We start from the raw sequence: 23,210 nt of genomic DNA on the forward strand, positions 1-23,210 counted from the left end.
TGAGCTATCAACATAGAGCCTAACACAGGGCTCAAAATTGGAAATCGTGAGATCATGACCTGAGCCAAAGTCAGATGCTTAACTGACTGAGCCACCCAGGTGCCCCGTCTTTATTATTATTTGTTTTTAATGAGAATTGTTTTGGCTATGTAGGACCTTTTCTGGTCTCAAATTAATTTGGGGATTGTTTTCGTGTTTTTATGAAAAACGTCTTTGGAATTTTTAGTGGGATTGCTTTGTATTTGTAGATCGCTTTGGGTAGTATGGATATTTTCACAATATTAATTCTTCCAACTTGTGAACATAAGATATCTTTACATTTATTTGTGTCTTCTTTAATCTCTTTATCATTGTCTTACAGTTTTCAGTGTATAGGTCTTTCACCTCCTTGGTTAAATTTATTCATGTTTTTTTTTTTGCATTATTTTTGATGCAGTTGCAATTGGGATTGCTTTTTTACTCTCTCTTTCAGATAGTTGTTAGTGAATAGACAAGCAACTGATTTCTACATGTTGATTTTGCATCCTGCCACTCTACTGAATTCATTCATTAGTTCTAACAGTTCGTTTTCTTAGTAGAATCTTTAGGGCTTTTATATATAAGATGATGTCATCTTTCATTAATAAGATGCATCTAATTTCCTCTGGTTCTGTTTGAATTTAATTCACTTATTTACACATGTTTACTGAACATGTACTATGTGACATTTACTAAGCACACCAAGGATAACGTGGTGAACAAGACAGCCATCCAATTCCATCAGCTGATGTCTTCCTACTTCAAAAACCCTATTGTCTGGTTTCCTGAGCCTGTCCTGAGGCAAAATTCTTAATTTCCTTATCTGGCGAAATTTTATTAAGCCAACTCGTGAGATCTAGTGGTTAAACGATAACCTTCTTGCTCCCAAATTACGTGATCAGGAAGCTCCATTATTAGTGATCACCCCTGCACAGAGCTCGCAATCAACTAGTTCACAATGGTGCAGGCATCCTGGTTGTTAAATACTGAGATATACCCGAATGCTGCTTTCAGGCCATACGTGGAATCCAAAAAGCTATAACATAAAATGAATGAGTTTGAGGGGTATGTGAGGGAAGGTCTTACTTGGAAGTTATTGGAACATGGTATTCCACGTGGGTCTGAAGAAATACAAGCAAGTACAAATGTAAAGAAAGGGAAATTACTACTGTTCACAACTGATCATAGATGGAACTGAGAAAGTCTCATGGTTACCTTCTGACCCCATCCCATTCCAGGTGAGACTGGGAGCTTGAGATGAGCAGGGTGGGGACAAGAGTCAAACTCCAATACCGTCTCGCCCCTCCAGCCTCCCCAGGATCCAGCAAACAAAGGGCCAATGCTTGAAGGTGGCGTTAGGACCCTGTTCCAGAGCTACTTGGTGGCCACTCTGATTTCAGTTCTCCTGGTAATACCTATCCCTACGTGCTCATATTCTGGGAACCCAGGACTGGGGAGAACCAGGCTTCCACCCACTACCTGATCTCTCTCCCCTTTGATTCTCTGTCTCCCTAAACTGGACCTTAGCAGAAAGAGTAAACCTCATGCCTTTTAGTCTTCAAGGCTAAGTCTAGCCATTACTGGCCAGAGTCACCCTTGAGGTAGCTCACCAGGGGCCACCACTGGCTCTCTCTAGACCCAGTGGAATATTTCTGTCCCTCCAGGCATTCTTGTGAATCCCTAGGGGATGGTTGGGCCCAGTGACGTTTTGGGGCTAGGAGATATCATAATTTGCCGTAACTTTCTATTACATTTCAACTCTATTAAATGGAAGGAATTTGTTAAAAATATGCCACTTGCTTACCAAGGGAGTACTAACAATATGAATTGTATTAAGAAAAATTAGAACTAGGTGGCTTAGTCAGTTGAGCATCTGACTCTTGATTTTGGCTAAGGTCATGACCTCATGGTTAATGGGATTGAATCCCACACTGGGAGCACGAAGCCTGCTTGGGATTCTCTCTCTCTCTCCCTGCCCCTCCCCTGCTCCCAGGTGCTCTCACTCCCTCTCCCTCTCAAAATAAATAAATGAACTTTAAAAATACAAAGAATAATTAGAACTAATATCTGTGTAGCATTTGCCTTATGCCAGGTGTCGTTCTCATATATCACTCATTGAAGTAGAACACTAAGAATGATCGTCCCCATTGTACAGCTGAAAACTTATATAGAACTTGAGTGGCAGAGCTATGATTCTAACCTTGACAACCACCCAAGAGTGTGCCTCCCATTCAGCCTGAAGGATTAGGTGTGAACTTATTAAATATGAAATATTATTAAATATTATAAACTGTTTTCATAGACCTATCAAAGTTATTAAAGAACACTGTTATAGGACCTAGAAAAAATTTTTAAATTTATAATTGCTGTTAGCTTAGTAAAAAATAGAGATGATACAAAAGCATCAAAAATAATGTTAATGGGGAAAAAACTTTTTACGTATTGAGATTGCAAATCACTCCGTGGCTACCCACTTAAAGAGGAAGTTATTAGAAGAAAAATGATACGAAAACTATTGGATATTCCATGAAAAATTTGCTCTTCAAATTTTAATTTGGTAATTATACAAAAATTTATATAAGTCTAGAGAATAAAAAGGCATTTTAAAAATTCACGATATATGCAGTAATTTATGGAATTTGCTAGTTGTCATAATCCAGTATGCCTTGTGTGGACCAGGCATCTTCCATACCTACCTTTGATTGGCGCACTCTGTGAATGGGAGCGGGGATAGAACATTTCTCCCAATGGAAAAGAAGTATTGCAGCATAGACTGTATGTAAGCTGTGGAAGCGATTTAAGCTCTGATAAATATTAACTTTTGCATGCAAGACTGTCTACATAATTTGCAGGGCCCAGTCCAAAAGGGATATTCAGGGCCCCTTGTTCAAAAACTATTAAACATTCAAGATGGTGACATCAGAGCATTAATATATGTATATTATTAATAATATGCAATGTGTGCATCAGGCCACACATTGACAGCAAGGTGCCTACTTGGGATTCTCTCTCTCCCTTTCCCTCTGCCCTGTCCCCACTGGCTCACGCATGCGTATGTGTGCTCGCTCACTCTCTCTCTCTCTCAAAAAAAAGAGTTGTACTTGCAAAGGTGAAGGGAACAAGAGGAGAATAATAAAGAAATGAAAATAAATTTCTGGAAAAGAGGAAGTGAATAAAAGCATGGTGACAAGTGACTCAGAAAAAAAAGAAACTGCACCCCCACGTAATTTCAAGACAGATATACAGCAGAATTGGGAATCAGCTACCCAGGCATTATGTGGATGTGGGGTTGGCAGGTGCAGTGAGGAGGTGACTCCGAGTGCAAGTACTATATTAGCTGGAGAGCACAATTCACCATCTCCCTGCCTGCGCACAGGCAGCCCTGTGACTACACGCAGGCATAAAACTGGAACACACCTCTGAAGAAATTTAACCAATAGCCCAGGGAAAACTAATGCTGACTTAGGAGGGAAACAAATATACATCACAAATAAAAGAGGAAAAGACCACACCCTGGCTATCTAGAAAAATTAACTCAGATCTTGATGATTGAATATTAAAAAAAAAAAAAAATCACCAGACATGAAGAATTGCAGCAGTATGAATGGGAAATGACTAGATAATGTAACAGAAAAAGGGCACAAGAAAACAATTCAGTCAACAGAAGAGAAATCTAAAAATTGTTATCCTCAGAGGGGTACTTAGGTGGCTCATTCTGTTAAGCCTCTGACTTCAGCTCAGGTCATGCATGATCTTGCAGTTTGTAAGTTCAAGCCCTGCATCTGGCTCTGTACTGAGCTCAGAAGCTCAGAGCCTGGAGCCTGCTTTGAGTTCTGTTTCTCCCTCTCTCTGCCCCTCCCTTGTTCTCTCTCTCTCTCTCTCTCTCTCTCTCTCTCTCTCTCAAAAATAAACAAATATTAAGGAAAAAATTTTAAGAGAGTGTTATCCCCAGAGATATTTCAGAAAAGCGCACTTGTGAAACAAAAATCTGGTGCGATTTAATAAAGGAGGAGGTCTTAGGAAGTATTTTTGGTTAATAGCCAAGATCACTTTTAAAAAGTTTAATAGAAGGTTTGGAAGGTACATTGAGATATCTCCCAAAAACATTAAGCAAAAAAGATAAATTAATGAAATACATGAGGTGAAAAAAAGATAACCATAGGAAATTGTCCCAGGATGCTGCCATCTGACAGATTTCCTGAGTGTGCGAAATCAGAGAAAATGGCAGGAAAGACATTTCAAAGAAATAATAGAAAAATATTTCCAGAGAGAAAGAGAGAAATGAATCTTCAGCTGAAGAGGACCAAATTAGTGCTAAACAGATTAAATTTAAAGACCTCCACTTAGAGATATTATGGTGGCATTTCAGAACATGATAAACAATTAAAAGATCACAAATGCTTCCCAATGGAAAACAATAGTTCCCCCTCAAAGACTGGAGAAGGAGACTGACACATTTCTGGGCATCAACATTGGAAGAATTAGGTCAGTGGAACTATGCTTTTGAGATCTAAGAGAAACTAATATCGAACCTAGAATTCCATGCTAGGCAAATTATAAAGGGGTGGGCAAAATAAGAACATTTTAAAACATACAGCTACTCAATGGGGCGCCTGGGTGGCTTAGTCGGTTAAGCGTCCGACTTTCGCTTAGGTCATGATCTCGCGGTTCGTGGGTTCGAGCCCCGCGTTGGGCTCTGTGCTGACTGCCAGCTCGGAGCCTGGAGCCTGTTTCAGTCTGTGACTCCCTCTCTCTCTGACCCTCCCCTGCTCACGCTGTCTCTCTCTCTCTCTCCTAGAAATAAATAAAACATTAAAAATTACTTTAAAACATACAGCTACTCAAAATTCGTGCCTCCTATACATGGTCTTGGAGTTTATTTGGGAGGTACTCAAGTAAGATATATACAAGAAACGTCTGTTTTAAATTCAGGAACCCAGTGAAAGAAACCACAGATCACTTCTCAGCTGGAAGAGCAGAAATAGTTAGTCTAAGTTAGAACAGAAAGTTAGTAGGTTCCTAAAGTCTTCACGAAGAATTCATTGGATTTAAAGCAAGGGAGAGGCGTGAAAAGCTGCATGTTCTTAGAGATACTGTAAAGAAGCTTACAGTTAGAAAAAGAAAGGCAGTTAGAATCTCTAGTAAAAAAACCCCAACAATGAAGATTGCATTAGAAAACTCATCATTCAATAGAAAGAAAACTGAAATATGTTATGATTTTCAATGTGGGATAAGAAAAGAGAAGTCATTTATCTGTGTGTATTCCCCTTAATGTGACACAGAGGTCCGTGACTCAGAGGTCCCTACGCAGTTCTTGCATTTGAAGAGCTCCTGGCACCACAGCGGGAGGCACCGCTGTGGGGGAGGGACTCAGGACAGCGACGTCTGAAAAACGGAGCCCCAATTACAGAAGAGGTACACAGAGAGGCAACTTCTCGCCTCCCCAGCTCCCAAGCTCAGCTACAGCCCCCTCACTCCACAATCCCTCGCCAAACTTCCCTACTTCCGCCCACAGCACTCCGCGCTTCGTCACGCGAACTGAGCCTGCGCCAACTCTACTGCGCAGGCTCCAAGTCCGGTCCGCGCGGATTGCAAACCCTGAGGCATTCCGGGGGAGGAGCGAACCTCGGGGTGGGGCGGAGTCTCGAGGTCAAATGACGGACATGATTGGCCAGCCGCGGGGTACTCATTCCTTTGTGGGCGGAGCCTCACCCTGGAGCCACGTCTAGTAAACTGTTCTCCTAATTTGGGAAGGGTCAGGCGCGGGCGGGGCGTGGAGCTGAGAGCGGCGGGGTGTGCGCCTGCGCCGAGCTCCGGGACAGGGCGTGTTCCTCGTTCCGGTCGGCGTTTTGCTACGAACCAGTGCATCTCTTCCCACTCAAGTGCGCCCTGCGGAAACCTGTGGTTCCCTCGCCCAGCCTGACAGGTGCTGCCCTCCGCGGTGAGTGTGTGTGGCTTTGCACTTGGGTTCGCTTCTCTCCGCGCCACCGGAGTAGCGCCGGACGCTTCCCACGCTCCTGCCCCGCCCCGTCCCCTCCCCCTCCCCGCTCCCGGACCCTGCCCGCCGACGCCCACCTTCCAAGCCTGGGGGAAAACCGGGCGCTGCCAGCCCCGGACGTCTTCCCTTTCTCTCCCTGCACCCCCTTGGCCGCCGCCCACGTGCTTCTTGTTGTCATTGCTACAGAACATGTCCAAGTCTCTGAAAAAGTTGGTGGAGGAGAGCCGGGAGAAGAACCAGCCGGAAGTGGACATGAGTGACCGCGGCATCTCCAACATGCTGGATGTCAACGGCTTGTGTAAGTTCTCGGTCAAGGCCTTCCCTTTGGAACAGCTTGTAGGGTTTATAAATTTTCCAAGTAGCCGCCGGCCGTGGTATGAGAGGTTGTAAAGATCTACATCCCGCGCCCTGCTTGTAAACCTCGCTTGCCGAGAGCTTAGCCCAGAAAGTTTGCAATCAGAATGTGTTCTTTCCGGATTGCAAGATGAACCTGAGAGTCCAGGGTAAGAATCACACGGACGTGTGTAGCTGCGCCTCATTGTTGCCTATGGTAATGGTTTGCATTTGGGTGTATTTCTCTCACAGTGTCCTTAATACCCACTTTATTTTTAAGTGAAAATCCTTTTGGGGACGCCTACGTGGCTCAGTCAGTTTAAGCATCAGACTTGACTCTTAGGGTTCTTGAGTTTGCTGCTTGGGATTTCTCTCTCCCTCTGCCCTTCCCCTACTTACAGGCGGCCTCTCTCTCTTTCAAAAAAATAAACATTAAAAAAAGAAAGGAATAATTTTTGAATCATGCTTTCTTTCTCCTAATATAGTCCCTGATCCTTGAACAATTGCCACACAAAACTTAAGCGTGGAGGCATACTCCACACATAATGCCTGGAGTATGTTAAACAGTTCTTGACTCTACCCTTTTTTGGCTCTTTATTCTGCTTAGTTGAGGCTTATTGTTAGTGCCTTCTTGTGCTACTGTGATGTCTCCTTTTCCCTCTTACCCCCAGTTTTGCTGAGCCTGTGGGTTAGCCACTGTATTGCTTTCAAGTGTTCTTTTTCTCCAATTTATCTTGCTGTATAACTCTCTAAACCAGAGATTGCAAACTCACCTGTCTATTGGGGCCAGGTGAGGGTGGCCATGGACTTCGTGATAAGAATCTCATCTGAAGGGGGGTGGCTGCGACACCTGCTACTCGCATCCAGTTGTCTCCACCTGGGGATACGGATTTAGCGTTGCCAGAGTTGTTTTTTAAGAAAGCCATGAATCCAGATTTTTGTATGAAATTTCCTTATTTTTAGAAGTTGACAACCAGTTCCAAAATTTGAAAAATAAGTTTTTTAATGTTTATTGTTTATTTTTGAGAGAGAGCGCGCATGAGTAGGGGAGGTACAGATAGAGGGAGACACAATCGGAAGCAGGCTGCAGGCTCCGAGCTGTGAGCACAGAGCCCGATGCAGGGCTCGAACCCACGAACTGTGAGATCATGACCTGAGCTGAAGTCACACGCTTAACCGACTTAGGCGCCCCTGAAAAAATAATTTATAGGTGAAATAAAACCCTTCTTCAGGCGGAACGTGGCTTCAGGTTGGACCTTCTCCTTTCAGCACTTCTCCTGGGTGTTCATTACCAACAGTAATGTTCCAGGTTCTTTGGCATGACACGCGGAGCCTTTCTGAATCCAACCAAAACCTACCTTAGTGCCTGTCCTTTCCATGCGTTCGTTGTCCCTGGCCATACTGAACGGACTGCCCGTCCTGCACCAGGGCACACTCTTTCAGGTCTCTGTGCTTTAGAAGTATTGTTGTCTTCCTCTCCTTTTCCCCCCACGCCTTTTTACTTCCCTGTCAAGAGTCAGCTCATTTGTCACAGCCTCTGTGAAGCCCTTTCTGTCGGTATCAAGCGAACGCAGTCCTTTCTCTGTGACGTTGGCCACGCCTGGCTTCATGACTCTTGTGACACGGGACTGGGATGCGTTCTTCTTGTAGATTTCTCTCGTCCACACTGGAGACTGAGGACGACGTTGTTGTGCGGTCCGCATATTTGTCCGCTCTAGAGTGCCGGGGACACAGTGGACACGGGACACTGCTCAGAAATGTTGGATTGATGGTGGAAAGCCTGATGGGTTAGGCCCGAGAGTTGATGAGCTCCAGATCAGGACACGACTTTGGAGAAGGAGGGATGTCCCGGAGGCCCTAAAAGATGATGGACTCTTTGTTAGGAGAGAGATAGGCACGGAGAGATCAGAGTCACCTTTACTGTGAATGCGTGGCTTGTGCCCAGGACACATTGGGGGTGGGCTCTTGAGCCATCTCTGCAGAAGGAACGGGGATGAGAAGTCCTAGGCAGGTTGTATTTGGTAACCCTTTGGAACATGCCTACCCTTCAGCTTTCGTGCTAAGTAGCATCTCAGCCTTTTGAGATGTGTCGGCCTCTCTCAACGTTGATGGCATCTTGGGGGCAGCAGCAGAGCCAGTGTCCCTGGGACTGAATTGGCAGTTGCAGATCTGGATGCGTGTGTGCTTGTGCTACCCCTTCCTGGCTCTGCTTGGTTGTGGTGACCACCGGGGGCTCTGCTGTCATCGAGGATGGGGAGTGCAAGGGGGAGGCCTGGCTCGGCTGTACTTCTGGCCCCGTGGCTTTCTGCTCCTCCTCATGGCCGAGGAGGAGCTTGATAGCCCTCTGCTTTGAAGTGGATTCTTGATGTACTATTTGTAAGGAGGGAGAGTGGCATAGCTATTTCGGTTCACTTGCATTATCTATTTGAAGCCTTGGCTTTTACTGAAGAAGAAAAGATAGCCACTTGCTTCCTGAGAAAGCTGTTTCCGGTGTAATATCAGGTGGTAAAGAGCAAGATCTTTCTTCCTTTCTCCCAGAGAAGTAGCTTAAGGAAGAGCAAAGACGCTTCTTGGGGAGTATGGGCAAGTAAGTTTAGAAATTTTCCACCTCTTCCAGCTTCTGGGGTGTGTGGAGCCCCACAGGGTGGCCGCTTTCTGCCGTAACTGTCTGGCTTTTGGACTCGTGGAGTCTAGACAGTTCCAGGATGCCTCCAGGAGTCCATTTCTTGACTGGGGCTCATTTATTGGTAGTACACATAATGCTTACTGTATATATTTTAACATTTTAGATATTAAAGTATTTGACGTGGTTACATAAACTGTAGCGTAAGAATTCCCTTATTTCTTGTGAAATTTTAACTGCGGTCTGGAGGTTTTCTTAGTATGAATGTTCAACACTGGGAAGGATTCATTCGCATGGGCAGAGAATGGCCATTGTGTCTCAAGCTTTCCCTTCATCATCCTTTACTTTGTTTAGTTTCTCAAAAGATAAAAAAGGTTTGAAAAGAATGGAAGTTTTGCACTTAATTTGAAGTGTGTGAACGGTCTCTCTTTCTGCTTGGGAGAATTGGGTCTTATAAATGTAGCACGTTACTTCTCTGAGACAGTAAATTGCCTTTGAAAAATGTTCTCAGGAGCTCAGTTACCAAAAGCTTTTTTTTTTTAATTTAATTTTTTAATGTTTTTTAAATTTATTTCTGAGAGAGAGAGAAAGTCTGAGCAGGGGAGGGTCAGAGAGAGAGAGGGAGATACAGAATCCGAAACAGGCTCCAGGCTCTGAGCTAGCTGTTAGCACAGAGCCTGATGTGGGGCTCGAACCCACAAACCGTGAGATCATGACCTGAGCTGAAGTCGGACGCTTAACCAACTGAACCACCCAGGCGCCCCCAAGTACCAAAAGCTTTCTGATGGGAAAGTCTTCATGGGCCAGAGACGGACAGCAGACAGATGCTACTGTTTTCTGTCCTGGCCGATTCTGGGCGGGGCTGGACCCCAGCCTGAGAGGTGGGGAGAATACAGTGCCTACCAGGGGGGTCCTGGAGCGGCCGAAGTTGGATCCAGATACTCCATCTTCTCCTGAACACTGTGTAACTTCAGAGAACCTACTTAACCTTTCTGAGTCCTCATTGTCAAATGGAAATGTCAGTACCCACTTCGTAGGACTGGAGTAGCACTCAGGGCACTGATGCATGTCGTGCTTGGCACTGCGCCTGGTACCGCGTGAGCACATAGTGAATGTTGACTTGAGTAGAACTGTCCAGATAGAGCCGATAAGCCCCAGATGTCACCAGTTCCGACATAGGCAATCTTCTGGACCAAGGAGAACATGGCTAATTAGACTGGGTCAGGCACTTGTGTTAGATGTTGAGCTTTTACCTGGTGGCTTCCTAGATCCCGAAGCATCTGACGCTGGGCCTAGGATTCTTCAAGATTTGGATAGCTATTTCTTTGAAATGACTCCCTCATTTTATTTTCTTTCTTATTTTTTTTTTTTCCCTACGTGGCGTGAAATCTGCACACACATTCTCCTTAATGCTTCCAAGAGTAATGGGAGCAGTTTTGTTCTCTTTATTGAAGAGGTTTCGCTGCAGACCTGTGCTGCGTGCCGCTGTCCTCACCTGGATGAGAAAGCTGCTTTTGAAGGGCCCTGTAATCAGCTTCTGCAGGAGCAGAGAATCCCATTAGCAGCTGGGGGCCTTTTTTCATTTCTTGTGTTGAAGTCTTTTGTGACTTTTTTTTTTTTTTTTAAATCTCTTCGTCAAGTGTATTGCCCTCTGGGTGGTAAACCTTTATCAGTTTTTTTTTCAGGTTGGACTAAAATGTCATTCAGGTAAATTATAAAGAAAAATAACTCGCCTTTGGGGCAGTGGTCTTTCTAAAGGACCATGCGAAATAATCAACAAATGTAATCATGGGTTTTCTGGAAGGGCTGTTTCAAAAGCCCTGTTAAACCTGGACGTGGTCACTCTGTTAGGAATTTCTTATCAGTAGAGGCTGTCTTTGAGGAAAGATAAAGGAACTGGAAGACATGTCATGTTAGGTATAATCCTCAGGAAGACCTGTCCTTTTTTATTTTTCTAAGTTGCATGGATATGCCCACCATTGTGTTTTTAAAGTTGGAGTATGTTGGCTTGGGAAGCCCTTTCCCCTTCTTTCCCAGCCAGCGTCTCTACCCCTGTCAGTGCTTATAGAAAGAAGGGATGACTTACCCAGGGCTCCATTCTTGTGTCACCTCCTCTGAGAAGCTCCCCCCAACCCCACCCCCCGGTGCTGTTTTTAACCGGCCGTCCCATCCAGCCTGGTTTAAGTGTCTCCTCTGGGCCTGGTGTGCACACCTCTCTTAACTCTGTAACTGGCACAGAGCTTGGAGGAAGTTCACCCAAGAAGGATTGCTTTCCACCGAGTCCTGCCAAGCTTGGGTAGAAAGTGTAGCGCAGGGGAGGGGACCCCTCCCCGACTCGCAGAGGGAAGCCTGGTTACAACCATCAGGAACACGCTATAAGCTGATCAGTGTTCTAGTTTTGATTTTAGGACAGGGTAAACATGGAAAATGGCTCATCCAGATAGGAAATAAGGAAAGAAAAAAATATGACGCCTTTGGTGTGACTGAACATTTAATAATCAGCTTTTACTCTTTTTTAGTCAATTGACATAGCTTCTGTCAGCCTTGGCCTCTTTTTTTTTGGAAGCAGCTTTTTTGTTACTAGCTGTGTAACCTCGGGCAAGTCACTTAACCTCTCTGGGCCTCGGGTTTCTCATCTATAAAATGGGAATACTGAAAGTAAAGTAGCTACCGCAGAGACTTGCTGTGAGTCATTATCTGTAATGTGCCTAGTTTGGCATCTGGCACATCATATCTGAGTCTGTTTGGCTACAGTAACAGTACCTTAGATTGGGAGGCTTGTAAGCAACAGAAATTTATTTCTTATAATTCTGGAGGCTAGGAGTCCAAGATTAGGGCACCGGTGGCTTGGTATTCAGTGAGGGTTCACTTCCAGGTTCATAGACCACTGTGTCTTCACATGGTGAATGGAGTATGGGCTTCTCTCAGGTGTCTTTTTAAGGACGTGAATCCAATTGCTGTGAGTTCCAACCTTTTCACTTAGTCACCTCCCAAAGGCCCCACCTCCTGATACCATCACAAATAGGGATTAAGGGTCAATATATGAATTTTGGGGGCACACACTTTTGTTCCGTAACATGGCACGGATTAGTCTTGATCTTCACTGTTAACTAATATTTCAAAATCTGTTTTATCTATGATTGTGTAAAACAAATAAAAAGCGTGTCTCGTTAGCTTTTAGAATCCTCGGTAATGGTGCTTCTCCAGTGACCTTCACCTGCTTATCTCTCTGTTGCATGACGTCTGGGCACCCAGTGCCTCATTCCTCACCCGATTGAGAATTCCCAGGAAGTTAGAAGGGCATGTCTGGTGTGACAGGGTCAGGAAGAACAACACTGGCCTCACATGACAAATTCAGAGCCATGTTCGATGTGGGAAGGAGTTGGGGGGCAGGACATTTCACCGGATGTTGGTTGTGATGTGCTTGTGTCTCTTGAGAGCTACAGGCATTAAAACATGTTGGTGTTTTTCAACTAAGTAAAATACCATATATCCTCCAATAGCTGTGCATTGAATTTAGTAGCATTTTTTCAGGATGGGTGCTAGTCAAGCCAAGTCTCTTTGGGAGTTTTCTACCTACTGAATCTTTAAATTGTCTGTTGATAAATTAATATTTGTTATGTTGAGAAAACTGTAAGCTGTATAATGAATCTGAAGTAGTTAGATTTTTAGCATCAGAAACTGTTAACCCCCCCGCTTTGCCGTTATAGCAGCTCTTAATTGTGCTAATGAGTGCTAAAATTGATATGGGTAATAATTGAGAGCCACATTCTGCCTCCTCTTTCCATAAATTTACATGAACATGGTTCAGAGAAATTTTATCTAGGTATAGGAGATCCACCATTACCAAGCAAAAACTAGAGATGATTTCTTTACATCATCTTTGCTTCTTCAAATAGCACGTTTGCGCACACTGGTTTGTTTTTATTCTTTAAAGCAATTCGAACATAATGATGTGGCTGAGGAACGGTGCATGTAGATCAAGTGCCTGGCCCGCAGGGGTCACTGTTGAGCCTCTGCGTTTTCCTTAGGGCTTCCTCAGGGGACTTCCTGCCCCATGTAGATCAAGTGTCTGGCCGGAACCCGTCACTGTTGAGCCTCCGTGTTTCCCTCAGAACATTCTATACCTTCTCCTGCTCCGTCATTCACTTGGTTAGAGATAGCCTCTTTTGTGGTACTTCCATGAGCTTCACAGTCAAAACAACCTCACCTTGTCATGTTTCATAGTTACCTTGCAGGCCTGAGGCCTGTGGGAGGCCCAGGGGCTGCCAGAAGGAGAGGTGCTGACCAGTCAGTGCGTTTCTCCCATTGAAACATGAGGGAGAAATGGAATCTGCTGGGCCCCCGCTGGGATTGGAGATGTCGGTTCAACCAGGAACACAAACGAGAGTAAGGCATTCCCTACTTTACCAGCCTGCTGGGGCTTCCGTACAAAACCCCGCAGACTGGGGGGTTACACAACAGGCGATTACGCCTCACAGTGGTGGAAGCTGCAGGTCCAGGCTCAAAGTGTCCGAACGGTCGGTTTCTCCTGAGGCCTCTCTCCATGGCTTATAGATGGCCGTTCACTCACTGCGTCCTCACACGGTCTCTCCTCTGTGTGCACACCTGTGTCATGTTTCTCTGCGTGTCCACTCTCCTTTTCGCAGGAGGACATCACTCAGCTTGGATGACGGCTCACCCTGACGGCCACATTTTGACTTCATCACCTCGTTAAAGGTCTTGTCTCCAAATACAGCCCCGCTCCGAGACCCAGGGGCTAGGGCTTCACCCTACGAATTTTGAGGGGCCACAATTGAGCTCATAAGGTCTACATCAGAGGTTCTGAATGATCTACACGTGAGTGCTTATGTGGGGGTGAGCGCTTCTTACACTTCTATAGTATCACCCTCTGGTGCAGATGGTAATTGTCGGCATCTTAAAGGTGACAAGGCAGAAGGTTATCTAGGGTCCGTGAAGTCCCAGTGGTGGGATCAGAGTGCACACTGAAGCGTGTCGGACATTTCTCTTCTAGAGCACTGTGTCATGTCGTTTTGCACCCCTGAAGTACCATGAGGGCCTGGCTCAGATGTTAAGGACTGATGATGTCCAGGGCTGACTGGGGCCACAGACCTGCCCTCAAGGCCGTCAGTTTCAGAATTCTTTAAAAACACTGCACTAGGCAAATAACATGTGTCATTCGGTCCTCCTGTCGGCTTCGAAACTCAGTCGTATCAGGCTGTCGCAGAATGTTAATGGTTGAAGAAATCACTAGAAGCAACTTACTCTTGGATCTGGTCAGTGTGACCCTCCCCCTTTCTTTATGGTTTTCTGCAAAACTTAAAAATCTTAATTGAATTTAGTGATTAAATGTGAAATCTTTTTCTGTTGTGTGTTGATTCATTTCTTGTGTCTTCAAACAGAACATTAGTTTAAAACACACTGTGAAGTATGGTGCTGGAGAGACCTTTGGAGAAATATTGCTGCTTGCAATAAGCCTGAATTACCTGAAATGGTAACTTTAGTTATAATCTACCAGTACTTCATCAAGCATCTCTGCATAGGTGTTAATCTTTTCTCTGGACTCAGAATCGTTTCCAATTTTAAGGCCACACTAAGTCAAATGAAAGGCTGAAAGGCACACATGACACCAGATAATTGGGAAGGGGTCTTGGCCTCTCGAACCAGAGACTGCTAATGTGCTGTGCAGCCTCAGTATACAAATGGTTTTGCAAATGTTCAGATATAAATTGGTTTTTCAGAGCTGAAATAGTTAAGCCTTTAGGTCACGAGGAAGGTACCTGTTTAACCTATTACATATTTTTATCTTCTGATTTATTAGAAGGATTAAAAATGATTGATAATGTAATTAAAATACTATGCTCTTTATACATACTATAGTAATACACACACGCACACACAAATGCACAAACACACATTGCCTACCATGCACGAGGTATTGTACTAAGCTCTCCTTATGGTTCTTTTAAACCCACTGTTTCATTGTGATTGTTGCCTTCATCCTCATCATCCAGTTTATAGCTAAGGAAACAGATATAGAGAACTTAAGTCAACTTGCTTCCACTCACACAGCTAATATGAAAGAAAGCCAGAATTTTAACCCAGGCCGTCAGACTTTAGAAGCTATGTTCTTAGCTTACGCCATCTCAGTGTCTTTGACAGGCGCGTGCACGTACAAGGACAGAACAGCTAATTGAGCAAGTGTACACTGAGTGACCGCTAGCAATCTGGTCACTCTGTGGTCACAGCCATGGTACGTGCCGTCTGTGGGCTAACAATGCTCTATTGATGCAGGAATGCATTTGGGAACCTGACCTGCCCATGCGCATGCTGATTCGGCCGAGGAAGCAGGAACCACCTTCTTCCTCACTTACACATACTTAAAAAAAATAGTCACTTGAAAAAAACTACCAAAGCAACCATTTGGGGAAGTGCATAGGTAACAGTACAGCATGACACATTTTTATTTCTATTAATTTAATTTTATTTTATTACAGTTTATTGTCAAGTTGGTTTCCATATAACACCCAGTGCTCATCCCCACAAGTGCCCTCCTCCATGCCCATCACCCTCCCCTCCCCCCCATACCCAACAGTCCTCAGTTTGTTCTCAGCATTCAAGAGTCTCTCATGGTTTGCCTCTCTCCCTCTCCCCCACTATTTCCCCCCTTCTTCTCCCCCACAGTCCTCCATTAAGTTCCTCCTAATCCTCCTATACATGCAAACATATGGTATTTGTCCTTCTCTGCCTGACTTATTTCACTCAGCATAATCCCCTCAAGGTCCATCCATGTTGCTACACATGGCCAGATTTCATTCTTTCTCATTGCCATGTAGTATTCCATCGTATAGATAAGCCACATCTTCTTGATCCATTCATCAGTTGATGGACACTTAGGCTCTTTCCATGTTTTGGCTATTGTTGAGAGTGCTGCTGTGAACATTGGGGTACATGTGCTCCTATGTATCAGCACTCCTGTATCCCTTGGGTAAATTCCTAGCAGTGCTGTTGCTGGATCATAGGGGAGTTCTGTTGTTAACTTTTTGAGGAACCTCCACACTGTTTTGCAGAGGGGCTGCACCCGTTTACATTCCCACCAACAGTGTAGGAGGGTGCCCGTGTCTCCACATCCTCGCCAGCATCTAGTGTCCTCTGATTTGCTCATTTTAGCCACTCTGACTGGCGTGAGGTGGTATCTCAGTGTGGTTTTGATTTGTGTTTCCCTGATGAGGAGGGATGCTGAGCATCGTTTCATGTGTCTGTTGGCCATCTGGATGTCCTCTTTGGAGAAGTGTCTGTTCATGTCTTCTGCCCATTTCTTCACTGGATTGTTTGTTTTTCAGGTATGGAGTTAGGTGAGTTCCTTATAGATTTTAGATATTGACTCTTTATCTGATATGTCATTGGCAATTATCTTTCCCCATTCCTTTGGTTGCCTATTAGTTTTATGGGTTGTTTTCTTTGCCGTGCAGAAGCTTTTAATCTTGATGAGGTTCCAATAGTTTATTTCTGCTCTTGATTCCCTTGCCTTTGGGGATGTGTCAAGTAAGAAGTTGCTGTGGTGGAGGTCAAGGAGGTTGTTTCCTGCTTTCTCCTCTCGGGTTTTGATGGTTTCCTGTCTCCCAGCACCATCTGTTAAAGAGGCTGTCTTTTTTCCATTGGATACTCTTTCCTGCTTTGTCAAAGACTAGTTGGCTGTATACTTTTGGGTTCAATTCTGAGTTCTCAATTCTATTCCATTGGTCTTTGTGTCTGTTTTTGTGCCAGAGTTCTTGCTTTTTAAAAACAATGGGTTGGCCTGCTCGCGGACCGTAGCTGTGCAGCTCTTGTCCCTGTTCAGACACCTGTTGTTCATTTTCCCCCCGTGGGAGCCTCTTCGGGTTGGCTCTCCCATCCGGATGGCCTTTCCATTCGAGACTGTCTCTGACAGCTTCCTTACCCTGTACGCTACCAAGCCGTGCTTCCTTACCCTGTACGCTACCAAGCCGTTCACAATGTGTCTGTGAATTCCTGCTCCAGACCTAGAATTGGCCAGGCCTCTAAGAATCCCTGGTTTTCTTGAGATGTCTTGGTGGGAAATATTTTACGCCCAATCTGGGCTCCAGGGGTGCTTCTAACTGCTGCGTATTGGTGGCTTTTAGGCTTTTTTAATGGACAGGGCTAAGAAAAGTATGTTTTTAAGGATGAAGTATCTAATGAGTTCCAGTTCAAATACAGGACTCTAATTCTTTTTTTTTCTTTTAAGTTTTTTTTAATGTTTTATCTATTTCTGAGAGAGAGAGAGAGACAGCGACAGCGTGAGCTGGGGAGGGTCAGAGAGGGAGACACAGAATCTGAAACAGACTCCAGGCTCTGAGCTGCCAGCACAGAGCCCGACGCGGGGCTCGAACCCATGAACTGTGAGATTATGACCTGAGCCGAAGTCAGACACTCAACCGACTGAGCCACCCAGGCGCCTCTCTAATTACTACTTCTGTGCTCCACACCTGTTTCCTCTACTCTGAGCATTCTGATTCTCAGGGCCACAAACAGTGGTAGAATTGGAATATCTCACTTATTTGGTATGTTACACATGATGGTCAATACTAAGGTCACCACTGATAGTGCTGAAAACAGTTGTTTTGTGTGTATGCTTTCCCCGTATTCTCTCCCGTGTATTCTCTCCCCTTCCCCCCACTTTAAAAAAAACAACTGAACTTTATTTTTTAAGGCAGTTTCCTCTATTATTAAAACCTCTACCATCTTCCCCATCATTAACACCTGGCATTAAGTGTGGTAACTTATTAAAATTGCTGGACCAGTGTCCATAAGTTAACTGTAGTCCATAGTTTACTGTTGACCCTGTGTTGTAACACTGTGGGTGTTAACAAATGCATAGTGTCACACACAATAGTTTCACTGCCCTAAATATCCCCTGTGCTCTACTTATTTTTCCCTCTCTCTCTCATTACCTCCCTGAAAACCCCAGGCAAGCACTGAAATTTTATGTCTCTGTAGTTTTGTTTTTTCCACAATGTCATATAGTTGAAATTACATAGTATGTAACCTTTACAGAAAGCCGCCTTTCATGTAGCATCTTGGCTTAAGATTCTCCCGTGTCTTTTCTTGCCTTGATAGCTCCTATCTTTTTTATTTTTTTTTAGACATTTTTGAGTATAGTTGACACACGATGTTACATTAGTTTCAGGGGTACAACATAGCTATTCAACATCTGTATACCTTATGCGATGCTCACCACAAGGGTACTTATCATCTCTTATCATCTATCACCATACAGCAGTGTCACAGTCTCACTGGCTATATTATTCCTGGCGGTGTACCTTTTATTCCCTCCCATGTCTTTTTTTTTTTTTTTAATGTTTTTTAAAATTTATTTCCGAGAGAGAGACAGACAGACAGACAGCATGAGAAGGGGAGGGTCAGAGAGAGAGGGAGACACAGAATCTGAAACAAGCTCCAGGCTCTGAGCTGTTAGCACAGAGCCCGACATGGGGCTCAAACCCACGAACTGTGAAATCATGACCTGAGCCGAGTCGGCTGCCCAACCCACTGAGCCACCCAGGCACCCCTATTCCCTCTCATGTCTTATTCAGTAACTGGAAGCCTATATATCCCTCTTCCCTTCCCTCTGGCAACCATCAGTGTATTCTGTGTTTATAGGTCTGATCTGCTTTTTGCTTTTTTATTATTTATTTTCTATTATTTTTTTATGTATCTTTTTATTACTGAATAATGCTTCATTGTCTGGATGTACCACAGTTTACTTATCCGTTCACCTACTGAAGGGCATCTAGGTTGCTTCCATGGGGCAATTATGAATAAAGCTTCTGTAAACATTCATGTACAGATTTTTGGGTGATTATAGTTTATTAACTCCTTTGGGTAAATACCAAGGAACACAATTGCTAGATCATATATTAAGAGTATATTTAGTTTAATAAGAAAGCAACAAAATGCCTTTCGAAGTGGCTGCACCATTTTTTGTTCCCACAGGTGATGTATTAAAGCTCTGTTTTTGCCATTAGGTGATGTCAACATTGTGGATTTTAACCATTGTAATAGGTGTGTAGTGGTGTTTGATTGTTTTCTAGTTCCTTCATGGCATATGATGTAGACAATATTTTCACATGCTCATTTGCCATTTGTATATCTTCTCTGATGAGGTGTGTTAAATTTTTTGGCCCACTTTTTTGGTGGGTCGTTTTCTTATTGTGGAGTTTTAAATTCCTGTGTATTAGATAGCCATCCTATACCACATACTTAGTTTGCATAAATTTTGTCACAGTCTGCCGCTTTTCTTTTCATTTTCTTATCATTATCTTTCCCAAAGGAGAAGTTTTAAATTTTAATGAAGTCTCACTGCCTTTTTGCTTTTGGATACAGTGTTTGGTGTTCTGAATGAAAAGTCATTTCCAAATGTAGGGCCACCTTGATTTGTTTTTTTCCTGTGTTCTAGGAGGCTTAAGGTTTTGCTTTTTACATTTAGGTCTGTGATGCATCTTGAGCTCATTTTTGTGAAAGGTGTAAGTTCTGTGTCTGGATTCTTTTTGTGTTTTCTTTGAATATGAATGTCTAGTTGTTTGAGCACCCCTTGTTGGCAGATTACCTTTTTTCTACTGAATTGCCTTTTCCTTTGTCAAAGATCAGATGACTGTATTTGTCCAGGTCTGTTTCTGGACTCTGTTCTGACCATTGATCTTTTTGTTCTTTTATTAGTACCACACTGGCTTTATTACAGTGGCCTTATTGTAAATTTTGAAGTTGGTTAATACCAATTTTCTGAGTTTGTTTTTCTTCTCCAGTATTTTATTGGTTATTCTGGGCCTTTGGCTCTTTGATATAAAGTTCAGTTTATTGACATCTATACATAACATTTAATTTATTGACATGCACATAATAAACTTACTGTGATTTTCACTGGCATTGCATTGCGTCTGTAGATAAAGAGTTCTTCGTGACCCTTTAATATCCTTTTTAACATGAATGGGATCAGTAGTGATGACCTTCCTTTTATTTCTGATATTAGTAATTTGTGCCTCTGTTTTCCTTCCTGGCCAATTTGCCTGAAAGTTTATCAATTTTATTGATCTTTTAAAAAACCAACTTTTGGTCCCAGAGATTTTTCTCCACTGGTTTCCTGTTTTCAGTTTCTTGATTCCTGCTCTACTGTTTATTGTCTCTTTTCTTCTATTTGCTTTGGGTTTAATTTTGTTCTCCTTTTTCTGGTTTCCTAAAATGGAAGCTTAGATTACTTGTTTGAGACGTTCATTCTTTTCTGATATACGCATCAATGCTATAAACTTCCTAGTAAGCACTGCTTTTGGTGGATTCCACACATTTTACTAAGTAGTAGCTCATTATTTGTACTTTATATCTTAAGATTTAGGGGACTTTTTTTAAATGTTTTATTTATTTTTAAGAGAGAGAGACAACGTGAGCAGGGGAGGGTCAGAGAGAGAGGGAGACACAGTGTCCAAAGTAGGCTCCAGGCTCTGAGCTAGCTGTCAGCACAGAGCCCGATGCAGGGCTTGAACCCACAAACTGTGAGATGATGACCTGAGCCAAAGTCAGACGCTCAACTGACTGAGCCACTCAGGCGCCCCAGGAGTTTTTTTTTTTTTTTTTAATTTTATGTTTATTTTTGTTGTGCTGACTTTGATTGGTTCTCTGTAGTAGGTGAATCACCTATGGCTCCCTGTCTTGAAGAAGTGGCTTTACGTAGAAGATGACATCTTGGGCACAGAATTGCAGTCCCCTCGGTTACCAGACCCGGCTTTCCTAGGCTGTCCCCTGTGTGGGTTTTGTGTATCCTCCTGTTATGTCTGGGCCATGACTGCCAGGGGCATGCAGTTTAGGGGTTTGCTCCCAGTGTGGCTCATTGTGAGGCGGCATGGTTGGGATCACCACCCTGAGTGGCAGCCACTTTGGGCAGGGCAGTGGTTCAGGCAGAGGCCACTTGCTGGGTGTAGCGGGTTGGGAACCATTTTGAAGGGGTACCTGCAGGTGGGGCGGGTCTGTTGGGGAATGTCGAGGCAGAGCAACGTGTACTGGCAGGGTAGATGGATTATCAGAAATGGCGCCCACCAGTGCTGAGCCAGGTAGGCAGAAGGAGGGTAAGAAAATTGGTACCCACCAGTACTTAGGTTCCTGGAGAAAATTCCTATAGATCCCCGTTGCTCTAGCATGCCCCCTAAAATTAGGCATAAGTCTTCACATCTGGCTCAGCTACTTTTCACACTGCTGCTCCTGTGCTGGCTCTTGGAGCTGGTGAGTTCGTGTGTGTTTCCTTAAGAAATAAGTCTTGGTTTCCTACAGCCCGATAGCTCTCCCAGAGTTAAGTCCTCCTGACTTGCAAAGCAAGACATTATGGGGATTTGTCTTCCCAGTGCAGATCCCCAGGGAAGGGGTGCCTGATGTGGGTCTTTAACTTCTTGCTCCTCAGGAAGGACCTCTGTTGATGTGATTTCCCTCCTGCCTGTGGGTTGCAGTGTCAGGGGTGTGGGTCCCAACCAGACCGAGTCCCTGCCAGTCCCTCCCTTCCCATTGTGGTTTCTCCCTTATATCTGTCGCTCTCGGATGGCTGTTCTGGTAAGTAATCGTCACGTCATTCTCGGAGAGAGTTGTGGTTGCACACAAGTTGTCACTTGTTGTGTCCGTCCGAGTTGACGGGCCCAGAATCCTCCTGCTCTGCCGTCTTGGTCCTCCTCCCCCCTCTTTATTTATGGAATAATTGTTTTCTTTTATTTTCACTTCTTTCTTGAATTCTGATCTTCCATTCCTGAGTTTTCCCAATTCTGGTTTATGTCATTGCTTGTCTCATGTAAATTTTCCAATGTGTTTTGCCTTGTTTTGAAAGAGTGGGTAAGAGTTCTGTTGGTTGAGCATGACTTTCTGGTTGGTGGGCTTTCGTTACTGACCAGGATGATGGTGTGCTACGTCTTATTTTCTTTCGTTCTCCTACCAACTTCATTGGATTTGCTCTTGGTACTGTGATGCTGCTCTTTTTTATGAGATTTTTTTTTAACCTTTCAGTGGGAGATGTGGTTCTGGATAGATTATCTAACATTCCAGACATTTCAGAGCTATCTCTTCTATTGTTATCACATAGTGTTAAAAATATAGTGGCTTGCTTTCAGTGATGACCTGGCCCAGTTCCCTCTGCACTTGTATCTGAACCTCCTGTGTCCTTGATCTTGATTCTCAGTGATGCCAATTTCACTTTGGATCCCCAGCTATGATAGTGCACCAGTTTCAATGTGGGGGTGGGGCGGCTTTCCCACACCATCAAGTAATTCTTCCTGCCACGGGCTGGGTGTCCTGCAGTTCAACTCAACTCTGACATTATCCACCTGAGATGGTATTAGATCCCACAGGTAAAGGGCTCAGTCCTGTGAGACTGCCTCCTGCCCCTTACCAGTTCAGAGGCTGGTCGCATGTCCAGATTGTCACCTGTGCTGGTGACCAACTGGTCAGAGGTTACAGAGAAGCCCTCTTTTATTTCAGTTTACTGGAGCAACTCAAAGAACTGAGAGGAAGGTTTTACTTATTAGATCACTGGTTTATTATAAAACAATATAACTCAGGAAGAGCCATATGGAAGAGATGTAGAGGGCAAGTGATGATGAAAGGGGGCGCAGAACTTCCTTGTTCTCTGTAGGAGCGTCACTCCCCACAAACACCCTTACAGGTGTTCACCCACTTGAAAGCTCTCTGAACCCCACCTTTGGGATTTTTATGGAGGTCGTTATATAGGCACAGTTGATTAAATCATTGAGCGTTGGTGGTTGATTCAACCCCCAGCTCCCTCCTGCCCCTGGAGGTCAATGGCAAGACTCTAATCACATGTTTGGATCCACTGGCAACCAGACCTGGCATTCAGTGCTTTCCAAAAGTCACCTCGTTAACATAACAAAATGTCTTTGTAGCTTTTATAGCTTAAGAAATTACTAGGATTTTAAGACCTGTTCCAGAAAGAGGCTGAAGACTAAATAAGTACTTAAGATAAATCACAATAGTATTCTTGTTTACTTTTTTTTTTCCCCCTGCCTTGGTCAGTTTGGATTGTAGGCCCTGTCCTAGAAAGGAGTGCTAAGTGATCAGGTTCCAGGTCAGTGGGGCTGGGCTTGCCCTGTCTAGTCAGGTCTTACAGACCCTCCTCTGTTGCAGTGGACGGACCCTCCTCAATTTTGGCTGCTCCCCTCAGATTGGTGCACAGCACTTTCTAGTGAACTTGGTTAG

The 23,210-nt window shown here is 44.1% G+C and overlaps 1 protein-coding gene across 3 annotated transcripts in view; it reads left to right on the top strand.

Annotated features, from left to right (window-relative positions):
- The first annotated feature begins 5,787 nt into the window (after nucleotides 1-5,787).
- Nucleotides 5,788-23,210, top strand: part of RSU1 (Ras suppressor protein 1) — a 198,640-nt gene continuing 181,217 nt past the window's right edge. For 2 of the 3 annotated variants that reach the window (XR_005530794.1, XM_039245862.1), the window contains exons 1-2: nucleotides 5,788-5,959; nucleotides 6,203-6,314. Coding sequence is in view for 2 of the 3 variants with exons in the window: in XM_039245862.1 (XP_039101793.1) it covers nucleotides 6,206-6,314 (109 nt within the window). In the remaining variant the exon portion in view is untranslated. The remainder of the gene's footprint in view (nucleotides 5,960-6,202; nucleotides 6,315-23,210) is intronic. The other variant, XM_039245861.1, reaches the window with a different exon arrangement.

The sequence above is a fragment of the Hyaena hyaena genome, unplaced genomic scaffold, assembly GCF_003009895.1.
Source record: "Hyaena hyaena isolate Hyena2069 unplaced genomic scaffold, ASM300989v1 scaffold_277, whole genome shotgun sequence".
Taxonomy (NCBI): domain Eukaryota; kingdom Metazoa; phylum Chordata; class Mammalia; order Carnivora; family Hyaenidae; genus Hyaena; species Hyaena hyaena.